Below are 20,790 nucleotides of genomic sequence, written 5' to 3'. Positions count from 1 at the left end.
TTCTAATACAGTTTTATTTATTTTCGAGTATCCCGGTGCTTTTTTTTTTTTTTTTTGTCTTATACGCTTTCTTACATCTTTAGATGTTATTAGTTTTTTATAGAAATTATTGTTGTTTAACATATTACAGTTTACTGTTGGTGGTGCTGTTGTTCGTTGTTGGTTAATTTGTAAGTAATTGTTAACATATACTGTGTTTTCCCTATCGAAGGCTGCTTCTTCTAAGGGGGTTATTCTAAAAATTTTCTCCCAAGTTCTTTTCATAATATCACATTTTTCTGCATCTGAGTGATATTTTCTTCCATTGTTGTCTTCCAGATGTGTAATTTGTTGTGAATGCATGCCTCTTAGTTTATTGATTTTATTCCAGAATGTCTTTGTGTCCTTGCATGAATTATTTTTTTTTTTTATTTGATCTTCCCATTTTTTGTTATACTCTTCTTTACATCTTTCTCTTAGTTCCAGCCTTATTTGTGTGTATCTCCTATAATTTATGTACGTCCAGCCATATCTTTGTGCATCTGTTTTGAGTGTCTGGTATTCTTCTTGTAGGTTTTTTATTTGGGGAGTGATTTTTAGCTCATATATTTTACCTTTCCTCTTCGGAATACTTTCCTCCATTGCATTTTTAACGGTATTAAGCCAGTTTTGAGCCTCGGCCTCTATTTGTCTTGTAGTAGAACCTTGTAGGCTTTTAAGCGTAATTTTGTTGGTTAGTGATTCTTTAAAGTGATCCCAGTTAGCTTTTTTAAAGTTATATGTCTCCTCTTGTTTCTTTAATATTGCTGTTGTGGAAATTTTTAAAATTATTGGAATGTGGTCTGAACTAGTAACATTGCCTGGTTCACTATAGGTATTTAGGAAGTGATGTTTGTTTGCTAAAAATTTTGTCAGGGTTGGTGGCTGCACCCTGTCGTATAAATGTTGGGTAATGTGGACCAAGGTGTGTCAAGTTTCCAGTGTTAATTAATTGAACTAGGCTTCGCCCCACTGTGTTGCTACTACTGTTTCCAAAGTGAGTGTGTGATGCATTAAGATCTCCTAATATGTATGTTGGAATATTGTTGTTCATTAAATTGTATATATCTGGATATGGGAGATATGGTCTTCTGGATGGCAGATACATGGTGGTTATTATTATTGGTCCTAATGTTGTATCTATTTCTACTGCTAGTACATCTGTGAGAAAATCATCATAAAGTTTGTGTTGTATTGTATTTTTTATTGGTATTGCACTTCCATCATTTACCTCTTGAGTTGTGTTAGTTCTGTATATTATATATCCTGGTAATTTTAATGACTCATTGCTTTTAAGGCCATGGCTGTTCAAGAGTGCTATATCAGGTTTGACATCAAGTATATTTAACGTTATTGACTGCTTATTAGTTTTCCAGTGCATTACATTGTGCTGTAGTATGGTTATTGAGTGTATACTGTTATTCATTATTCCTTGTTTTCCTAATGCGTGGGTCTCGTACCTCTATAGGTGATCTTTCTATAACTAGCCCTGGTCTCATCCTTTTAAATTGTCCTTTATCAGCTGTCCTCCAACATCCTTTCAATATCATTCTTCCGCTTCTTATCATGTCTAATACTTCTTTATCACTTGTTTCCTTTGATGTAAATGTAAATTTGTATTTCCCCGAATCAATTCCTTCTAGTAGACCTGTTGTTGTGAAGTTGCCTTTTGGCCAGCGTCTGTCTTCGCTCACATGTAGCTCTAGGCCAGTGTTTTTTTTGCTTCAAAGTTTGGGAGCAATTCTTGTTCAAGTTCTTCTAGGGTCTCATTAATTGCTGTCTCATTAATTTTGTTACTTGTGTTTGGTTGGTGATCTCTGGCTACAGTGGAGGTTTTTTCTATGATTTTGCTTTAATCTGGGGATTCAGGGATCTTTATTTCTGGAAGGCCATTTAATTTTAAAGTTGTATTAAGAACTTCTTGGTATATTCCTGGCTTTTCATTATTTTTGTAGTGTGCATGTAGGATGCAAGTTTGTATTTTTAGCATCTCTTCTTTGGTTATTTCTGGTATGATATGTTGTGCGTGTAGTGGGACAGTGATCTGATTGTTGGTGCTTGTGATACTTGCGTATGTTGTTGACGTCTTCTCTCTCTCAGCTTTTCTTTTGTTCTTCAATATTTCTTTTCTTTTTGGGCATTTCATTGCAAGGGTACTGTGGTTCCCATCACAATTTATGCATTTCTTTTGAGTTTCTTGGCACTGTTGCCAAGTATGATCCTGCTTTCCACACTCTGAACAAATTTTATACTCTTTCTCTTTGTTACATTCCCTGGTATTGTGTTTTTCTAATGCATAGCAGCGCATGCAGGGGATGATAGGAATGTATGTTTCAATATGAAGATCTCTAGTTGGTATACTTAGGTTGAATGCCAGGATGCCGTGTTCTGTACATTTTTTTGCAGTTGTTGTCTGGGTGAAAGTTATCTTTATTGTATTTGAGTTTGGAAACTTTATGACTGACTCCATACACTCATCCCCCATCCATCCATTTTCCTTAATGATTTCCTCAGCAATGTCTTGTTCATTGTGATCATAAATCAATTCATTTACGCGTGTAACTATTATACTTTTCTTTCCTCTCAGTTGTGGTGGCAGTATGGGAGTAAATCCACTTTCCTCTAGCTTTGATTTTATCTCTTTGGTGAAGAGTTTCTCAGCATGCTCCTCGCTAACACGGAGTATGACGTAGCCTTCAGTTGCATCGAAGACTTTGGTGGTATGGATATGATTGGAGCATAGTATTTCCAAGAGTTTTATTCCCTTTTCTTTGCTATTTGTATTTTTATTTTTTATTCTAACTCGTGCCATTTTTCCTTCATCCCCGTTGGGTGGTCTTGGTCGCGTCGGTGCGTTAGCAGTGTAGAGTGCAGAGACTGTTAACACAAACCTGGTGGACTTCTGCGTGATGATCTTAGTCGTGACTATATAGTGGTAGTGTTGAGTATGAAGACTACTTTGAACCATCTTGTGATTTTTGATGTAGTGGTGAGCTAGTGGGTCACTGAAGTAGTCTTCGCTGTGGTCAGATGGTGGTAGTGGTGATATAAGTTTCTATTGGTCGTGATTACCTGCCTACGGAACCCGGTACTAAATCCTCCCCCCTCTGAAGGGGGTCGTAGGAGGCCCAGGTCCGCCCCCGTAAGGGGTCTTAGCCTATTCCTACAAGTTGCTGCTGAGCAGCAGGTACACGTAGAAGAGGTGGTGTAAAAGACCACCTCAGAGAAACAAAAACAAGGCAGTCACCTGGACCCTCCAACTAGGACAGAAGGCAGAGCGATCAGTGCCTGGCCTAATAGTATCGCAGGTTGTCCCCGAAGGACGAAAAGGAAAAATTAGTAGAAGGCAAAGAGGGAGGTCAACCCTACTCCTCCCACCTCCACAGCCACACAAGCCACCGTAGTCCCTTAGGGTCACTCTCAGAGACGTCCTGGGCTACAAGCAAGGTGGCTCGGAAGAGGGGCGAAGAAAGGGACAAGGATGGGTAAGGGAGGAAGGGGACACCACAGGGGCGAGCTCTCACCGGAGAGGAAGAACCCCCGTTACACAAGTGGGCCCATTCGTCAAAGCTCAGTGTCAGGCTCACTCTCACTTGGGAGACTATGGATGTAGATTCTCTCTGGCGCTGAGTTGCGTGCCAAATCCCGCCAGATTACACAGCCCAAAGGCCAGAATAATCAGACAGTTAGACAACACAAGGATGGTAAGCAGCGCAGGCACTACGTGAGACCGCTTTGAAAGAATCCCCCGATTCCACGAGGCTGCAACAGGTGGGCTGGTTCCTCGTCGGTAGCTCTGTGAGCCAAGTCAACAAGTCAGCAAGTCCAAGCCAAGTACGAAGCCAAGTACGTAGTGAGTGTGCCAGTGTGTCTCTAGTAGTAGTCAATGAGGTTTTTTTTTTTTTTGGGGGGGGGGGATAGACAGTTGGGTGAAAAAGAGTTTAGCTAGTATAGCTAAGGAAGATGTAGTTAGGGTGAAAGGATGAAGTAAAGTAGAAGGTAGATAGGTGGGGGCGAACCCCCTTCCTAGGTATTTATTTGTTTAATGACATATCAGTGTTATACTATTCTTTATATATATATATATATATATATATATATATATATATATATATATATATATATATATATATATATATATATATATATATATATATATATATATATATATATATATATATATATATATATATATATATATATATATATATATATATCTCCCAAGTGTGTTGTCTAATTCATGTTTTTCTTTGCAGGTTATTGGAATGGTCATATGCTGTACTCAGGTAAGTGTGGATTCAAAGGTAAGTAGGGTAAGTATTGTTTCTCCTGTGTGTGTGTGTGTGTGTGTGTGTGTGTGTGTGTGTGTGTGTGCGCTCTCTATATGAATGTATGCGTTTGTGCGCGCCGATGCTTATGCATGTGCATGTGTGAGCCCGAGGATGAGGCAGTGTGTTTGCGTGAGTATGCCTATGTTGTTCTTGTGTAAAGTGGTGGTGGCTGATCTTTACTCAATTCTAGGTAGGGTTTTCTGAACCAGCTGTGTTCAGAATGGTTTTCCTCAGAGGTAAGTGATCTGTAAAAGTTCATCTTGTAGGTTGTTGACTAGTTTTTCTTTTATCTTATTTCCTCTGTTGTGTAAGGTAATATTTATTGGGGATGTATTGGATATTTGGTGTAGTTCTTCTGTAGTGTTTGTGTAGGGGAAACGTTCTGCAAAGGCGAATCGAAGTGCTTGGTTCTGTAGTGTTTGTAATGATATGGTTGCTGATTTCGATATTGCGTTTAGTGGGTACGGTGGATAGGTGATAACTGGGAGGACAGAGGCTTTTATGAGATGAGATTTGTGCTTAGTCCTTGGAATCGTCTGATAGTTGATAGTGTTGTTTTTGCCGTGTTTTTTTTTTTTTTTTTTTTTTGTGTTTAATATGGATGTTTATTCTTTTGGTGTTGATGTGCATTCCCAGAATTTTTTCTTTGTTTGAGTATGGAATATTTGTTCCGTTTTTTGTTATGGGGTATGTTTTATTTATTGTGAGAGGAATCACTGTGAACTTAGAGGTATTTGTTTTTATTTTCCACTTATTTTCGAACTCGTTTATTTTTCTGATTTTTCTTTCAATTTTCTTTGCCAGCATTTTTCTGGATCGTCCTGGTTGTGTAATTATCTGTGTTATGTCATCCGCATAAATTATGTTGGTGCAACCGTGTGATGGGGAAGGTATGTCGTGTGTGTATAGTGAGTAAAGCGTTGGAGAGATGGAACTTCCTTGAGGTACACCGCTTTTTATTTGGAATGTAGGTCCTTCATAGGTTTGTAAATTTATGCAGGCATGTCTGTTGTCTAAGAAGTTGCATAGAATTTTGGAAAGAACTATAGGAATACTCAAATTATGAATTTTATATTTTAGTCCTTCATGCCAGACCTTGTCAAACGCTTTTGATACATCACGGAGGACTATACAACACTATTGTTTGTTTCCTAATGCGTTTGCTATTTTTTTCAGTTGTGACGGCGAGTGCGGTGTCTGTGCTCCTATTGGCTCTGAACTCATGCTGTTCTGGTGGTAAGATGTTGTTATGCTTCAGGTAAGTTCTTAGTCTTTTGTTTATTATTTTTTCTAGTATTTTTCCTGGTACTTCTAGCAGTGAAATTGGTCTGTAATTGTAGGGGTCTGTGGTTGCTTTGTTTGGTTTGGGTATTAGTTTAATTAGTGCGGTTTTGAAGGCTTGGGGAAAGTAACCGGCTGAGTATGTATGGTTGAAGATTTCTGTGAGTTTTGTTAGGGCAGACTCCGGTAAGTTGGTGAGTATCGTTTTATTTATTTTGCTATGTCCCGATGTATTGTTTTTGAAAGATTTTATAGTGTTGGTGATTTCTTGTAATGTAATTGTTGCCGTGGTGTATTCTTGGTTGTTTAGTCTGCTGAGATCCGAGGTGTGGTATGGGGAGATTAGGTCTCTGTTGGCTGTAATGTAGTTATTTATATTATTGTATGTTTCTTGATCGAATAGTATGTTTTCTTCAGGTGTAATGGTGAATATATTTTCCCAGATGTTTCGGAATATTGTTTCTTTTTCTTTAATGTCATATGTTTTTTGATTATTGTGGTTTATGTAAGGTGAAGTGTTTATTTTGTTTTTCTTCAGTCTCTTTATTTTGCTCCAGAACGTAATAAATGGAGTAATAGAGCCACGTAGACGGTGTAACACAACGGAGGTCCGTGGCCTTGCCAGTCAACACAGTCACGAAGGTACCAATGCTTCCTAGCTCGGCGAGGTGGGGCAGGTCCGTGTGGTTCGCCTGGCAGAGCAGTTCAAGCAGCGAGCGAATCGGCGAGCTGTTACCAGGCTGGGACGTCTGAAGTGGTCTGAAGTGAAGTGTGGTGAAGTGAAGTGAAGTGAACAAAGAGGTTTTTACTTTTACTTTAATTAGAGAAAGAAGGTGAATGAAGAAGTTTGGACAGAGGAAGGTGTATAGTTAGAAATGGAAACACTGTAAAGAGAAAAGACTGTGGGCAGACCACATTGCTATTTTTATATAAGAGTTTGGATATTTCTGTTTGTACTACTTGCACACATGTGAAAAATTTAACTTAGGTATAATAACCCTACCTAGAAGGTTGCGTCTTAATGCTATTTTTTTTTCTTTTTGCACGGGCAAGGAGAACCCAACTAACCCCTCACCATCCCTAACTACAAGACTCTTGCCCTTTTTTATGCCAGATCCATAATACCATAACTTTTTTATTTTTTTCATTTTTTATTTATTTATTTTTGTTTTTTTCCCAAGATTGATCAGGTGAAGCAGGAAGCAGGGAGGCCGCGGCGGACTGGATCCACTTCGCACCACACAACTGAGTCAAGAACTAACCTCGCCCCGGGCCTTAGGATTCGGAGCAGAGGGGGAGGAGCTTAAGCTTGTCTGGCGACTTGCTATTGTGCCTTACTCTTGAGCTGAATCTCTAACATAATTTTCCTTTTCAGGTTCTGTCCAGGACTGAAGTTTTGGTAAGTATTCCAGTGTGCATCTCAAGCGAAAGGTTAAGTGTTGACAGGTAAGTTTTCCGTTATTTATAGCTTGGTTCAGGTTGTACATTATACAGATTTAGACTGCTGGGAAAGTTCCTATTGTAGTGATGTATGTTTTCTCCGTTTTCTTTCAATTTTCTTAGTGGTTGGTATTCCAGGTTTTCAATTCTTTCCCATATTTTCTTAGCTTTTTCGTGTAGTCTTATATTTAGGGGTGTGGTTTGAGTGTGTTCATGTATTTGTATCGTAGTCATAGTGTAAGGATATCTCTGATCTGTGGCAAATCTGAGTGCTTTGTTCCGTACCTTCTGTAGTATACTGATTTGTGTTTTGCTGAGTGCATGTGTGGGAATTGGGGGGTAGTCTAGAATTGGGAGAACAAGTGTTTTTACTAGATGTATTTTTATTTTTTCTGGCATTTGTTGCAGTCTGTATAAGTTTTTGAGGGCTGCTAAGGCTTTATTTTTCCTGTCCTTCACGTGTTTGTAGTATCCTTGGCTTGTAATCGTTAGTCCCAGGCATTTCCCTTCGGTTTTAAAAACTATCATGTCTTCATCTATGTTCAGTGGGAAGGTGTTTCTTGCACCGAGGTGTATTGGCGTGAATTTAGCGATGTTAGTTTCAATTTTATATGCTTTCTCAAAAGTGTTTACTCTTTTTATTTCTCTCTCTGTTTGTATGTTCATCATATTCTTTGACTTTCCTTGGTATCCCACTACTTGTGTTATATCGTCTGCGTAGCTGATGTTAAGATTTTTTGTGGATGGCTCTAGGTCATTAGTGTAAACTGTGTACAAAGTTGGAGAGAGTACACTTCCCTGTGGCACACCACAGGGAAGTTCAAAGGCTGGACCTATGTATTCGCCTATCTTGATGGAAGCTGACCTGTCATCTAGAAAATCACACAGTAGTGTAGTTGCAGGTAGTTGTAGCTGTAGTAATTTGTATTTCAATCCAGAGTGCCAGACTCTATCAAAAGCTTTGGATACGTCTCTTAGTATTATCTGACACTGTCCAGAGTCGGCCTTGTTTTGTGCTATTTTTTTCAGTGATTATGGCTAATGCATGTGTGGTCCCTCTTCCAGCCCTGAACCCGAATTGATTATCATTGTAGCTGTTGTTTACTTCCAGAAAGTGTCTTAATCTGTGGTTTATCAGTCTTTTAAGTATTTTCCCAGGGATCTCAAGTAGGGAGATTGGTCTCTAATTTTCTGTTTTATGTGCTGTCTTGCCTTGTTTTGGAATCGGTCTCATGACTGCTTTCTTCCAATTGTCTGGGAAGTATCCTGCCGATATAGTGTGGTTAAATATTGCAGTGAGTCTTGTGAGGGCAATTTCAGGTAGCTCCTTTAATACTGTTTTATTAAATCCACTCACTCCTGGACATGTTTTTTTTTTTTTTATGTGTTTTATTATTTGCTTAATTTCCTGAAGTGTAAATCTGTCATCCATAAAAGTTGTTCCTAAGCGTGAAATGTCTGTGTTGTCAAATGGGGTGAGTCTATGTAGATTGTTTTATAAGTAATTACGGACTTCGTCGTTTCCTTCCTCCTCGTACTCATCTGAGAAGATTTGTGTCCAGTGTCTCCGGTGTAGTTCCTCTTTCCCTGCTGGAGTGTATATCTTGGTGTTGTTGTGGTCTAGTATGTAGTGTGGTTCGGGCGTGTTATTGCCAGTGATTATCTTAATTTTCTTCCAAAATTTCTCTCGGTTTGAGTATGTATTTGTGACCGTGTCTATCAAATTTTGCCAGCTTGTGTTACTGTCTGCTATCAGTTTGTCTGCCAAGATGTTTTGTAGCCTTTTATACATTCTATAATGTTGCATGTTCCAAACATGTAGTGTAGAGTGTAGTTTTAGTTCATTAAATATAATCATTATTTGTTTTGTTTCTTCACTGTGTTTTGGTGATGGTAATTGGCGGTAACTTGTGGTTGGTATAAAGCGTTTCATTGCTCTGTCTATAGTGTCATGCCAGTTGTCTATTGCTTTATCTATTTCCTCTATTTCTTTATGATTTAGGTTGTTGTCATTTAAGTTATTTTCTACGAACACTTTAAATTTTTCCCAGTCTGCCTGTGTCATGTTTGGTCTGGAGGGCGCCGGGATCAAGATTGGTGAGGCTGTGATGGTTGCAATAATCGGTATATGGTCACTGGTGGTTAGAGGTCCTGGAGTTACGTATATGTTACGATGTGTTCTGTGATTAGTTAGTATTATGTCAGGTGTTGTGCCTCTACCATGAGTGTAGAATGTTGGAAAGTGTGGGCCGATATGTTGAAGTGTTCTGTTATGTATGAGGCTGTGTATTTGTCTGCCCTTAGTGTTTGTGTGTGTATAAGCGAGACAAGGGTGGTTGGCTGAATAGTTTGATGAAGTCAGGGAGTGGGATGTATGTTCTTGCTGGTGGTTGGTAAAGCGTGGCTAGCATTATATTTCCTGTGGTTGTTTCTATTTCAACTGCTAACAGGTCAGAAATAAAATCATCTATAATTTTGTATTTAAGGTTTGTTTTTATTGCAATAGCTGTGCCATCTGCCGGGTTGTTTAGGTTGTTCTTTTTGAATATGTTGTAGTAGGGTATTTTCATGTGGTGACTGTCAGCAATGCAATGGCTGTTTATTAAGATTACATCTGCATCTATTGTTCTATATATGTTTAAGAGAGTGATCCTTTTACTGTGCCAATGTTGAACGTTATGTTGTATTATCTTTATTGTTTGAGCTGCCATTGTGTGTGGAAGAGTTTTTTTTTTCTAACTTTACTTTTACTAAAGTGAGGCAAGATTTGTCAATACTGATCCCATGTAGTTTGATGAGGTTAACAATTTAATTTTCGTCAATTGTGATGTCATTACAAGTAAATTTCAGTTTTCCTTCTTTTAATCCAATTGCTAATGTTTCATTGTTAAATGGTGTTGGCCATCCTAAATTCTTTGAGCCATAAATTTGGAGTTTTTTTTTTTTTATGTAGAAAGGACACTGTCTAAGGGCAACAAAACTCTAATAAAAAAAAATGCCCACTGAAATGCCAGTCCCATAAAAGGGTCAAAGCAGTGGTCAAAAATTGAGGAATAAATGTCTTGAAACCTCCCTCTTGAAGGAATTCAAGTCATAGGAAGGTGGAAATACAGAAGTAGGCAGGGAGTTCCAGAGTTTACCAGAGAAAGGGATGAATGATTGAGAATACTGGTTAACTCTTGCGTTAGAGAGGTGGACAGAATAGGGGTGAAAGAAAGAAGAAAGTCTTGTGCAGCGAGGCCGCAGAAGGAGGGGAGGCATGCAGTTAGCAAGATCAGAAGAGCAGTTAGCATGAAAATAGCGGTAAAAGACAGCTAGATATGCAACATTGCGGCAGTGAGAGAGAGGCTGAAGACAGTCAGTTAGAGGAGAGGAGTTGATGAGACGAAAAGCTTTTGATTCCACCCTGTCTAGAAGAGCAGTATGAGTGGAACCCCCCCAGACATGTGAAGCATACTCCATACATGGACGGATAAGGCCCTTGTACAGAGTTAGCAGCTGGGGGGATGAGAAAAACTGGCGGAGACGTCTCAGAACACCTAACTTCATAGAAGTTGTTTTAGCTAGAGATGAGATGTGAAGTTTCCAGTTCAGATTATAAGTAAAGGACAGACCGAGGATGTTCAGTGTAGAAGAGGGGGACAGTTGAGTGTCATTGAAGAAGAGGGGATAGTTGTCTGGAAAGTTGTGTCGAGTTGATAGATGCAGGAATTGAGTTTTTGAGGCATTGAACAATACCAAGTTTGCTCTGCCCCAATCTGAAATTTTAGAAAGATCAGAAGTCAAGCGTTCTGTGGCTTCCCTGCGTGATATGTTTACCTCCTGAAGGGTTGGACGTCTATGAAAAGACGTGGAAAAGTGCAGGGTGGTATTCATCAGCGTAGGAGTGGATAGGACAAGAAGTCTGGTTTAGAAGATCATTAATGAATAATAAGAAGAGAGTGGGTGACAGGACAGAACCCTGAGGAACACCACTGTTAATAGATTTAGGAGAAGAACAGTGACCATCTACCATAGCAGCAATAGAACGGTCAGAAAGGAAACTTGAAATGAAGTTACAGAGAGAAGGATAGAAACCGTAGGAGGGTAGTTTGGAAATCAAAGCTTTGTGCCAGACTCTATCAAAAGCTTTTGATATGTCCAAGGCAACAGCAAAAGTTTCACCAAAATCTCTAAAAGAGGATGACCAAGACTCAGTAAGGAAAGCCAGAAGATCACCAGTAGAGCGGCCTTGACGGAACCCATACTGGCGATCAGATAGAAGGTTGTGAAGTGATAGATGTTTAAGAATCTTCCTGTTGAGGATAGATTCAAAAACTTTAGATAGGCAGGAAATTAAAGCAATAGGACGGTAGTTTGAGGGATTAGAACGGTCACCCTTTTTAGGAACAAGTTGAATGTAGGCAAACTTCCAGCAAGAAGGAAAGGTAGATGTTGACAGACAGAGCTGAAAGAGTTTGACTAGGCAAGGTGCAAGCACGGAGGCACAGTTTCGGAGAACAATAGGAGGGACCCCATCAGGTCCATAAGCCTTCCGAGGGTTTAGGCCAGCGAGGGCATGGAAAACATCATTGCGAAGAATTTTAATACGTGGCATGAAGTAGTCAGAGGGTGGAGGAGAGAGAGGAACAAGCCCAGAATCGTCCAAGGAAGAGTTTTTAGCAAAGGTTTGAGCGAAGAGTTCAGCTTTAGAAATAGATGTGATAGCAGTGGTGCCATCTGGTTGAAATAAAGAAGGGAAAGAAGAATAAGCAAAGTTATTGGAGATATTTTTGGCTAGATGCCAGAAATCACGAAGGGAGTTAAATCTTGAAAGGTTTTGACATTTTCTTTTAATGAAGGAGTTTTTGGCTAGTTGGAGAACAGACTTGGCATGGTTCCAGGCAGAAATATAAAGTGCATGAGATTCAGGTGATGGAAGGCTTAAGTACCTTTTGTGGGCCACCTCTCTATCATGTATAGCAGGAGAACAAGCTGTGTTAAACCAAGGTTTAGAAGGTTTAGGACGAGAAAAAGAGTGAGGAATGTACGCCTCCATGCCAGACACTATCACCTCTCTTATGCACTCAGCACACAAAGACGGGTCTCTGACACGGAAGCAGTAGTCATTCCAAGGAAAATCAGCAAAATACTTCCTCAGGTCCCCCCAACTAGCAGAGGCAAAACGCCAGAGGCACCTTCGCTTAGGGGGATCCTGAGGAGGGATTGGAGCGATAGGACAAGATATAGATATGAGATTGTGATCGGAGGAGCCCAACGGAGAAGAAAGGGTGACAGCATAAGCAGAAGGATTCGAGGTCAGGAAAAGGTCAAGAATGTTGGGCGTATCTCCAAGACAGTCAGGAATACGAGTAGGGTGTTGCACCAATTGCTCTAGGTCATGGAGGATAGCAAAGTTGTAGGCTAGTTCACCAGGATGGTCAGTGAAGGGAGAGGAAAGCCAAGGCTGGTGGTGAACATTGAAGTCTCCAAGAATGGAGATCTCTGCAAAAGGGAAGAGGGTCAGAATGTGCTCCACTTTGGAAGTTAAATAGTCAAAGAATTTCTTATAGACAGAGGAGTTAGGTGAGAGGTATACAGCACAGATAAATTTAGTATCCACCATCTGTAGCCAGATGGTGGAAAACTCATAAGATTCAAGAGCGTGGGCACGTGAGCAGGTTAAGTCATTGCGCACATAAACGCAGCATCCAGCTTTGGAACGAAAATGAGGATAGAGAAAGTAGGAGGGAACAGAAAAGGGGCTACTGTTAGTTGCCTCAGACAGCTGAGTTTCAGTGAGGAAAAGAAGATGAGGTTTAGAAGAGGAGAGGTGGTGTTGAAAATTAGATCTTAGACCGCGAATGTTGCAGAAATTAATGAAGAAAAAGTTGAGGGGGGTGTCAAGACACTTAGGTTCGTCGACAGATAGGCAGTCCGACCTGGGGACATTTATGGTCCCCTCCCCAGATGGGGACTCCGAGGCTGGTGTAGGAGTCGCCATGATGATTTTAAAATTTTTGAGTGAAGGGTGTGTGTGTTATTAGGTGCTTGTAGTTTTGTGTGGAGGAAGAGAATTGTCTTTAGAGGGCAGGCTGTGACTGCCTCCTTGTGTTGTGAGACACAAAGGGAAACGTGAGGTCACAGCTGGGTTTAATGATAAGTTCACAGCACCCCCTGAACAGTGCTTTAGAGCTTACTGGGAGTAATTATCGTTTCGGCAGGTGTCTACTGCCTCCTCCTACTCGGTTTATATCTCTTCTCTCGGTTTATATCTTTGTTGTCTAATGTTGTATTTTCATATGCTTTTGGTGTTGAGTTTTTATCAATTTCCGTGTTTGTGGTGTCCATGTTGCTACTGTGAGCTTTTTGTTTGTTTGGATGTCTTGCTTCCTCTGTTTTATTCCTTTCTTCCTGCTGTGTCCTTGCTACATTCATCAAGTTCATCAGCTTAGCGGAGTTTGGTGTCTTTGGGATTTTGATGCAAGGGAGATTGTTAGCTTGTAGGATTTCATTTAATGCATCTCCGTAGGAGCCTGGTTCGTTAATGTTCTCAAAATGTGCGTAGAGCATGCATGTGTATATTTTGACATGTGTTTCCTTGTCTATTGGTGTTGGTGTCTGGGTTGTGTGGAACAGGGGAGCCGTTGTACTTTTTGCCGCATTAGCATATGTTCCAGTTCCTTTCGCTTGCTCTCTTTTTAGTTTTATGGCTTCCTTCCGTTTAGGGCATTTCATTGATAGGGTTCTATGGTCCCCATCACAATTTATGCACTTCTTTATGTTGCTGTTGCATTCTCTCCAGGTGTGGTCAGTTCCTGCGCACTCTGAGCAGACTTTTATTTCTCTCTTGTGGGGCATGAGTTGGTGTTATGATCTTCTATGGCGTAGCATATGAAACAGGTCTGAATGTGGTAGAATTGTTCTTATTGTATTTGGTGTTTGGGAATGCTCATTTGGGACAGTCGGATGCCTTGTACAGTGGTTTTTTGAGCAGTTGCAGCATCTCCGAATGTGATCTTTAGTGTCTTGGAGTTAGGGAATTTGAAAACTGTGATTTTCCCGCTCATCCATTGGTTGTGTTGTAGCAATTCTTCTTCAATTTCTTCAGTGTCGTTGTTGTAGATATGTAGGTCAACATTGAAGATGATGACTGACCTCTTAGCTCTTAGTTCCGGTGGCAGTTGCGGGTGAAAGTCATGGTTTGAAAGGTCCAGGGCAGTCTGTTCTAAAAATATCTTGTCCAGGTCTTCGTCAGTAGACGTGAGCACTACATATCCATCCGTGACTGGGATTAGTTTTGCGATGAAGACATCGTTGTTGGAGAGTAGTCCTAGAAGTGTTGATTGTTTCCTGGCGTCTTTAGAGTCTCTTGTCTTAATCTTCACTCGCGGCATCTTGGTCTTCTTTCTTCATAGGTGCTGCGGTCAGGATGCGAGGTGATGGAGACAGTAGTCGATTGTGACGCGAATTGACCTACAATCACCCTCTCAACAAGCCACCCTCCCAACGGAAGTCGTAGTGGCGAGAGTGATTGCCTCAAAAAAGAGACTTTCTTCTCCTATAAGTTGCTGTTTCCAGCATGCATTCGAGAGAGGATTTTGTTGCCTTTTGTTCAGTGTTTTAATTTTATTGTAGTGAGAGTAGTGTTAATGTGGATGCCTCTGTCCCTCGTGTTCGGTACACCGTCCCTCTAAGGGACCCCCTCAAGGCACTGCCGTTGGGGTTCGGCTTCCCTACAAAGCTCAGGGCGGTGCTGCGGCAGGAAAAGTTGAAAAATTTAGTAGGAGAGAAAGCCTGCAAATGCCCAGGAGTGTATCACCCTACAAAACCTTCAGCAGCTCAAACACGAGCCGTGGGGAGACCAGGTAAGGCAATACACTCTCAAGCAGCAGTAGTCTATATTAGCAGCAAGGCCACAGGAGGCTAAGTCCCTCTCCGGTGTGTGGCAGAGTCAGAAGGAGCTGGAGACTAAGTTCAGCAACGTGTGCAGAAACTAAGTCCACAAGAGCATCTGGAGACTAAGTCCAGAAAGCACTGTGGAGACTAAGTTCAGAAAGCACTGGAGACAGAGTCCAGCTGGTGGCACTCCCCGTGAGAGGTTTTCTGCTCTCTCTCTGCGCGCTTTATTTGCAGCCCGCACGGGATCAGAACGAGCTACGCACTATGGGCGGAGCCGCTGATTGACTGCTTTGTCGCGTGGCTCGGTGAGTTGCCGCTCCGTTTTTCTTTCTTGATTTCTTCATGCTTGGGAGGGCTTGAAGGTCTTCTGACTGACTGTTTAACTTCGGATTATTTTCTATTATGTGGAGGGCTTCTAAGATGCTTAGGCGTCGTCCATCGTTACATCCATCGATTATTTCTGTGCTTTCTTCTAGGGTTTTTCTTGTAATAGCGATGCCATGTTCTTCCATTACATCATCATCGCTATTACAAGAAAAACCCTAGAAGAAAGCACAGAAATAATCGATGGATGCAGCGATAGACGACGCCTAAGCATCTTAGAAACCTTCCACATAAAAGAAAATAATCCGAAATCAAACACTCAGTCAGAAGACCTTCAAGCCCTACCAAGCATGAAGAAATCAAGAAAGAAAAACGAAGCGGCAACCTCACGGAGCCACGCGACAAAGCAGCCAATCAGCGGCTCCGCCCATAGTGCGTAGCTCGTTCTGATCCCGTGCGGGCTGCATATAACGCACGCAGAGAGCAGACAACCTCATCACCTGTGGGCCGCTCTTAGGCATCAAGGCCCGCGCCACTCCCTGAGTGGCGAATCTTCCAGAACAGAACAGAACAGCAGACAACCTCATGACTAGGCAGCCAGACCTCGTGGAGTGAAGACCTCTATCTCCCCCAACTCGTGGCGCTCCACCCAGCCGCCAGAGAGAGTATACTTACCTGGCACAGGAGACACCGAGCAGTCCCGGCCGCGCTCCACCCAGCCGCCAGAGATAGAGTATACTTACCTGGCACAGGAGACACCGCTTGGAAGAGGGTTTTTGTTGTCCTCACAGGATTCTCGGCCTTGATAAGGACCGCACGTTCCCTGCAACGCATCCAGCAGCCGCCACTCTCTCCCCTGAGCTGACGATGCACTCCAGTGGTCCACTCTTCCCTCCCCTGCAGCCACACCGTGCAAGGGATTAAACCCTTGCCTCCCCAGTGCCACAAGACTCTATCACAGTGCCAGTGCCACACTCTACACATTCCAGACCTCCAGGCTTCCACAACAACTCATCACAGCAATGAACAAGTGACCAGGACGTGTTCCCCCTTCCCCAGTGCCCAGGATTTACTTCCCCTTCCCAGTGCTTTCCTCCCCTCCCTCTGCGCCACCTCCCCAGTGCTTCCCCCTCCCCCTCCCCAGTGCTTCCCCCTTCCCCAGTGCCCAGGATTCGCCCCAGTGCTTCCCCAGCCACCAGTGTTCCCCCCCCCTGTGCCTAGGATTCGCCCAGTGCTTCCCCATCCCCCCGTGCCCAGGATTATCCCCAGTACTCCCCCTCCATTCCCCAGTGCCCAGGATTAACCCGCTACCCACGAGTGTTCCCCAGTGCCCAGGATGTATTCCCCCTCCCTTCCCCAGTGCCCAGGATTATCCCCGCCCCCCTCGAATGCTTCCCTGTGCCCAGGATGTTTTCCCCCTCCCCACCACTGTGCCCAGGATTAACACCTCATTCCACGGATATACTCTGAAGTGCTTCCTTCCCTTAGTGGCTCCCCCTCTCCCCAGTGCCCAGGATAATTCCCCCAGTGTGTCCCCTCCCCCAGAGTGTCTCCCCTTTCCCCCGGAGGGTGATTTGCTTCCCCAGTGCGTCTCCCCTCCCTCCGTGTCCCTGTGCTGTGACGTGTTTTTATCAACTTAGTCTGGTGTACTGTTGTGTCCAGACCCCAGATACTTTTACTGCTGTGCACCTCGGCAATCCTGTCCTCCCAGAGTCGGCTTCTGTTGCCCCATATGGCAGACACCCAGCTTCAGTAACAAGATGGGACGGGTGAAGATAAAACACTTGGAGGCCAAGGAGTTGGCCTCCAAGCGTCAGCTCCTTGGTATGCTCAGCCCTGCGGTAAAGCCCACAAGACTCATCTCCTCATGGGATGCAATCATTGTGCTGACTGCAACTGACAAGGATGCAGACAACATCTTCAGTCCCAGCATGCTGCAAACTCTTGCTGACAGTGATTTCACGCCCATCATGTCTCTAGAGCTCAAGTCCAGGCGCACAGTTGTGTGCCTGAGGCTAGATGAGCTAGTCTATGACAACTCCCCGGAGGATATCAAAGAAGATATTGAGAGTCGTCAATCATGGGCAAAGGTGGTGGAAATCTTCAAGTTCCCGAGGTCGAAGACCATTAAAATCACCTTCACCACCAGTGACATGGCACGAAAGGCCAAGGAACATGGCTTTCTCATGTTCTGCCTCTCGGTAGCCCCGTCACAAATAGAGGAAGAGGTTTACGTCCCCTTGATGACATGCAACAAGTGCTATGCAGTAGAGGAACACGAAACAAGATTTTGCCACAAGCCCTCTTCCTACCAAGTGTGCTCCGAGTGTGGCCAAGAAGACCACACTTTCCGAGACTGCAGGGCTGCTGAGAAACGTTGTCTTCACTGTGGGCAAAACCATAGTGCCCGAGCTATGAGGTGTCCAGTGAGAAAGAGAGCCTTGAGGGAGAAGACAGACCTACTGAAAAGTGAAAAAACCAAGCCAGCCACTTACTCCCTAGCAGCTTCCTCTGCAGGCACTCAACCAGCTAGTGACTTGAGCAAGATCAGTCTCAAGGGTGTACTGTGTGTGCTTCATGCACACATGGCAGAAGCTGCAACTCCGGGGACCTTCCAGAGGACTCTCTCGGAAGGCCTTGCTATGAACGGCCTGCCGGACGTCAAACTGCCCCAGACAGTGCCCTCTCTCGCCATCATAAAACGTCTCACAAGTGACGAGACATCCCCTCACTCCTCAAGCTCTGCTACTCACAATCCACCTCCCATCACGCAGAAGCCTGACTCGGAGGACGAGCGTGCTCAGTCTTCTGACGAAGCGGAAGATGACTCCGAGAAAGAGGACACAGAACATGGCCAACAGTCCCAGCAACCGTACGACGCCCCCCGTATCGCAGTAACTGTTATAAAGTCAAACGACGACACCTGGCCTTCCCCCCTCACCGGACCCAAGATCCACAAGGGGATCCAGGAAGGTCGCTTCAAAGTCGGCCACAATGGGGAACATAACGCCACGGAGGATGTCCTTCAGTGGCTGAAGGACACCAAAGGCCCCTTTCACCGGCTCTGTAAGTCGGTGGAGCCCAGGCTCTTTGCCTCCCTCACCAATGGCCCTCTCCCGGATCATCTTCGGAACTCCCACACACCAAGAAGGACGCGTAGCTACCGAAAATGATGCGTCGTCTCAGGGTGATCCAGCACAACGTCTTGACATGGGACACACGTAAGTTTGACTTGATTAATACGTACAGACAGTTTGACCCAGACATTGTTCTTATCAACAGTCATGGACTAAAGGACGAAAAACGATTAAAAATCCCAGGCTTTAGGACCTACCAACAAAATTTCAGCAACGAACAGATGGACGGAGTGGCTATTGCAATTAGGAAGACAATTAGACATAGGATTGAGGATGACTTCCTCTCAGAGACTCTTGCCGTAGTAATAGAGTCTCCAGACGGCCCCCTCACAATAGCCACATCATACCTTCCTCCGCGAAGACCTTTTATTCCCCACCCTGACTTTCTTAGATTATTACGCAGACAATCCCCTGTTTTTTTAGCTGGGGATCTCAACGCTCGACACCCGACATTAGGTACAGCGACAACCAACCAAGTAGGACGAGACCTCATCGACTATCTCAGACGACAAACTGCAAAACACATTGGACCTGACTTCCCCACCTATTACGGACCTCTCTCATCTTCTTCTCCTGACATTGTTCTTACTAACCGCCTTAACTTTCTCCACTACACCATTACACCAGGACCTCTCACCACAAGTGACCATATTCCTAATTCTAATTCTTGACATTTCTACCTCTCCTTTACTCACTCCCACACTGCCGACCTACGCATACCATAGGACAGACTGCGAACAATTCACTAATGACAATGGACTTCAGATGACTAATTATCATGACATTTCCCAAGCTTCCCTTGAGGAAATAGACAGAGCTTTGCAGACTTGGACTTATACTGTTAAGACGACAGCTGACAGACACATACCTAAGACCACGTACAGAGTAGACCCGCAACCCAGATCCTCCCGACTGACACAAATAACTAGAATTCAGTTCGACGCGCTAAGGGAACAGGCTTCCCAGACTGGATGGACAATTGACAATTACCGTCGCTACATACAGTTGAGACACACATTGACAGACAGAAGACGACAGGAATCCAAGGATCACTGGGGAAGCAGGCTTGCCAGCTTAGCTGCAAGCCACAAAAACCCCAGGGTCTTCTGGAAAAAAGTTAAACAGCTTTCAGGACGCTCAGTAGGACCAGACTCATACTTAATTGACGACCAAGGACATAGACATTACTCAGACGCTGACAAAGCTCGTCTCCACACCTCCACCTGGGAGAGGGTATTCCAGGAGGAGGACGAGCTAGACTCCGACGAAGAAGACGTGCTGGATCGCCTTAGACCTCGCATCCAAGACACGCACCCGTACAGAGCAGCTGACCCCACCAGACTGCGAGGCGATTCCCCGCTTAACTGCCGGATCTCGTCTCTGGAGCTGACCCGGGCCATCCGGTCCACCAAGGCCACCTGCCCCGGCAAGAGTGGGATCAACAAGACAATCCTCTCCCATCTCCCAGTCAGTGCCTTGGACAGACTGCGGGAGATTCTAAACGCCTCCCTGTCGGCTGGATACTTCCCTGACGGCTGGAAGGAAGCGGAGATGCGGCTGGTGGTGAAACCTGGAAAGGTTCCCACCAGTCCTGCCAGCTATAGGCCCATCTCCCTTCTGGAAGTCCCAGGGAAAATGTTCGAGAGAATTGTCACGAGCAGGCTTCGGGACCACCTGGATGGACACGGCCTCTACCACCCTGGGCAGTTCGGCTTTCAGAGGGGGAGAGGGACAACCCACGCCATAGCTGTGGCCACGGAGACACTGGCTCTACACCAGGCCTCCCGCTTCCGATGCCACCTCGTCCTCCGGGATGTAAGCAAAGCGTTTGACAAAGTGTGGCACCTTGGACTCAAGTACAAGGTGCTACAGCTGGGTCTCCAAGACCCAGTTACCAGACTGCTTTGCGACTTCCTGGCGGACAGGACGGCGAGGATTAAAGTCGGCTCCCACCTCGGCCCAGTGTTCGGCCTAGAGAGTGGCGTGCCCCAGGGCAGTGTCCTCTCTCCCACCCTCTACACCATCTACACCAGCGACTATCCGGGCTCAGCAGCTGGTACCAACATCCTCTACGCAGATGATGTCTCGCAGGTCGTGTTTCATCCTGGCAGGTCTGGAGCCATGCTCAACGCTCGCACCGAGAGGGAGATCACCAGGGTCATTGACTTCGAGAAACGGTGGAAAATAAAGACAAATCTTGCCAAGTTCACCGTCATCCCCATGGCGGCACACCGGCCAGTCCCCCTCCATGTGCAGGGGAAGCCAGTCGCCTTCAAGAGGCAGGGCTCCATCCTGGGCCTCAGGGTCACGAGCACGGGCTACACCACCCACATCACGGCACGGGTTGCACAAGCCCGTTCAGCGCTCGCTTCCCTGTA

At 44.2% G+C, this 20,790-nt stretch overlaps 1 protein-coding gene across 1 annotated transcript; it reads left to right on the top strand.

The window, feature by feature from the left end:
- The first annotated feature begins 14,481 nt into the window (after nucleotides 1-14,481).
- On the top strand, nucleotides 14,482-16,578 carry LOC135096542 (inverted formin-2-like). Its single transcript, XM_063998111.1, has 3 exons — nucleotides 14,482-14,510; nucleotides 14,688-14,917; nucleotides 16,265-16,578. Exons 1-3 carry the CDS (start codon nucleotides 14,482-14,484, stop codon nucleotides 16,576-16,578), a joined length of 573 nt encoding a protein of 190 aa, XP_063854181.1.
- The last annotated feature ends 4,212 nt before the right edge of the window (nucleotides 16,579-20,790 follow it).

This window comes from Scylla paramamosain, chromosome 3 (assembly GCF_035594125.1).
Source record: "Scylla paramamosain isolate STU-SP2022 chromosome 3, ASM3559412v1, whole genome shotgun sequence".
Lineage (NCBI taxonomy): Eukaryota > Metazoa > Arthropoda > Malacostraca > Decapoda > Portunidae > Scylla > Scylla paramamosain.
This window is presented reverse-complemented; position numbering and strand designations above follow the sequence as displayed.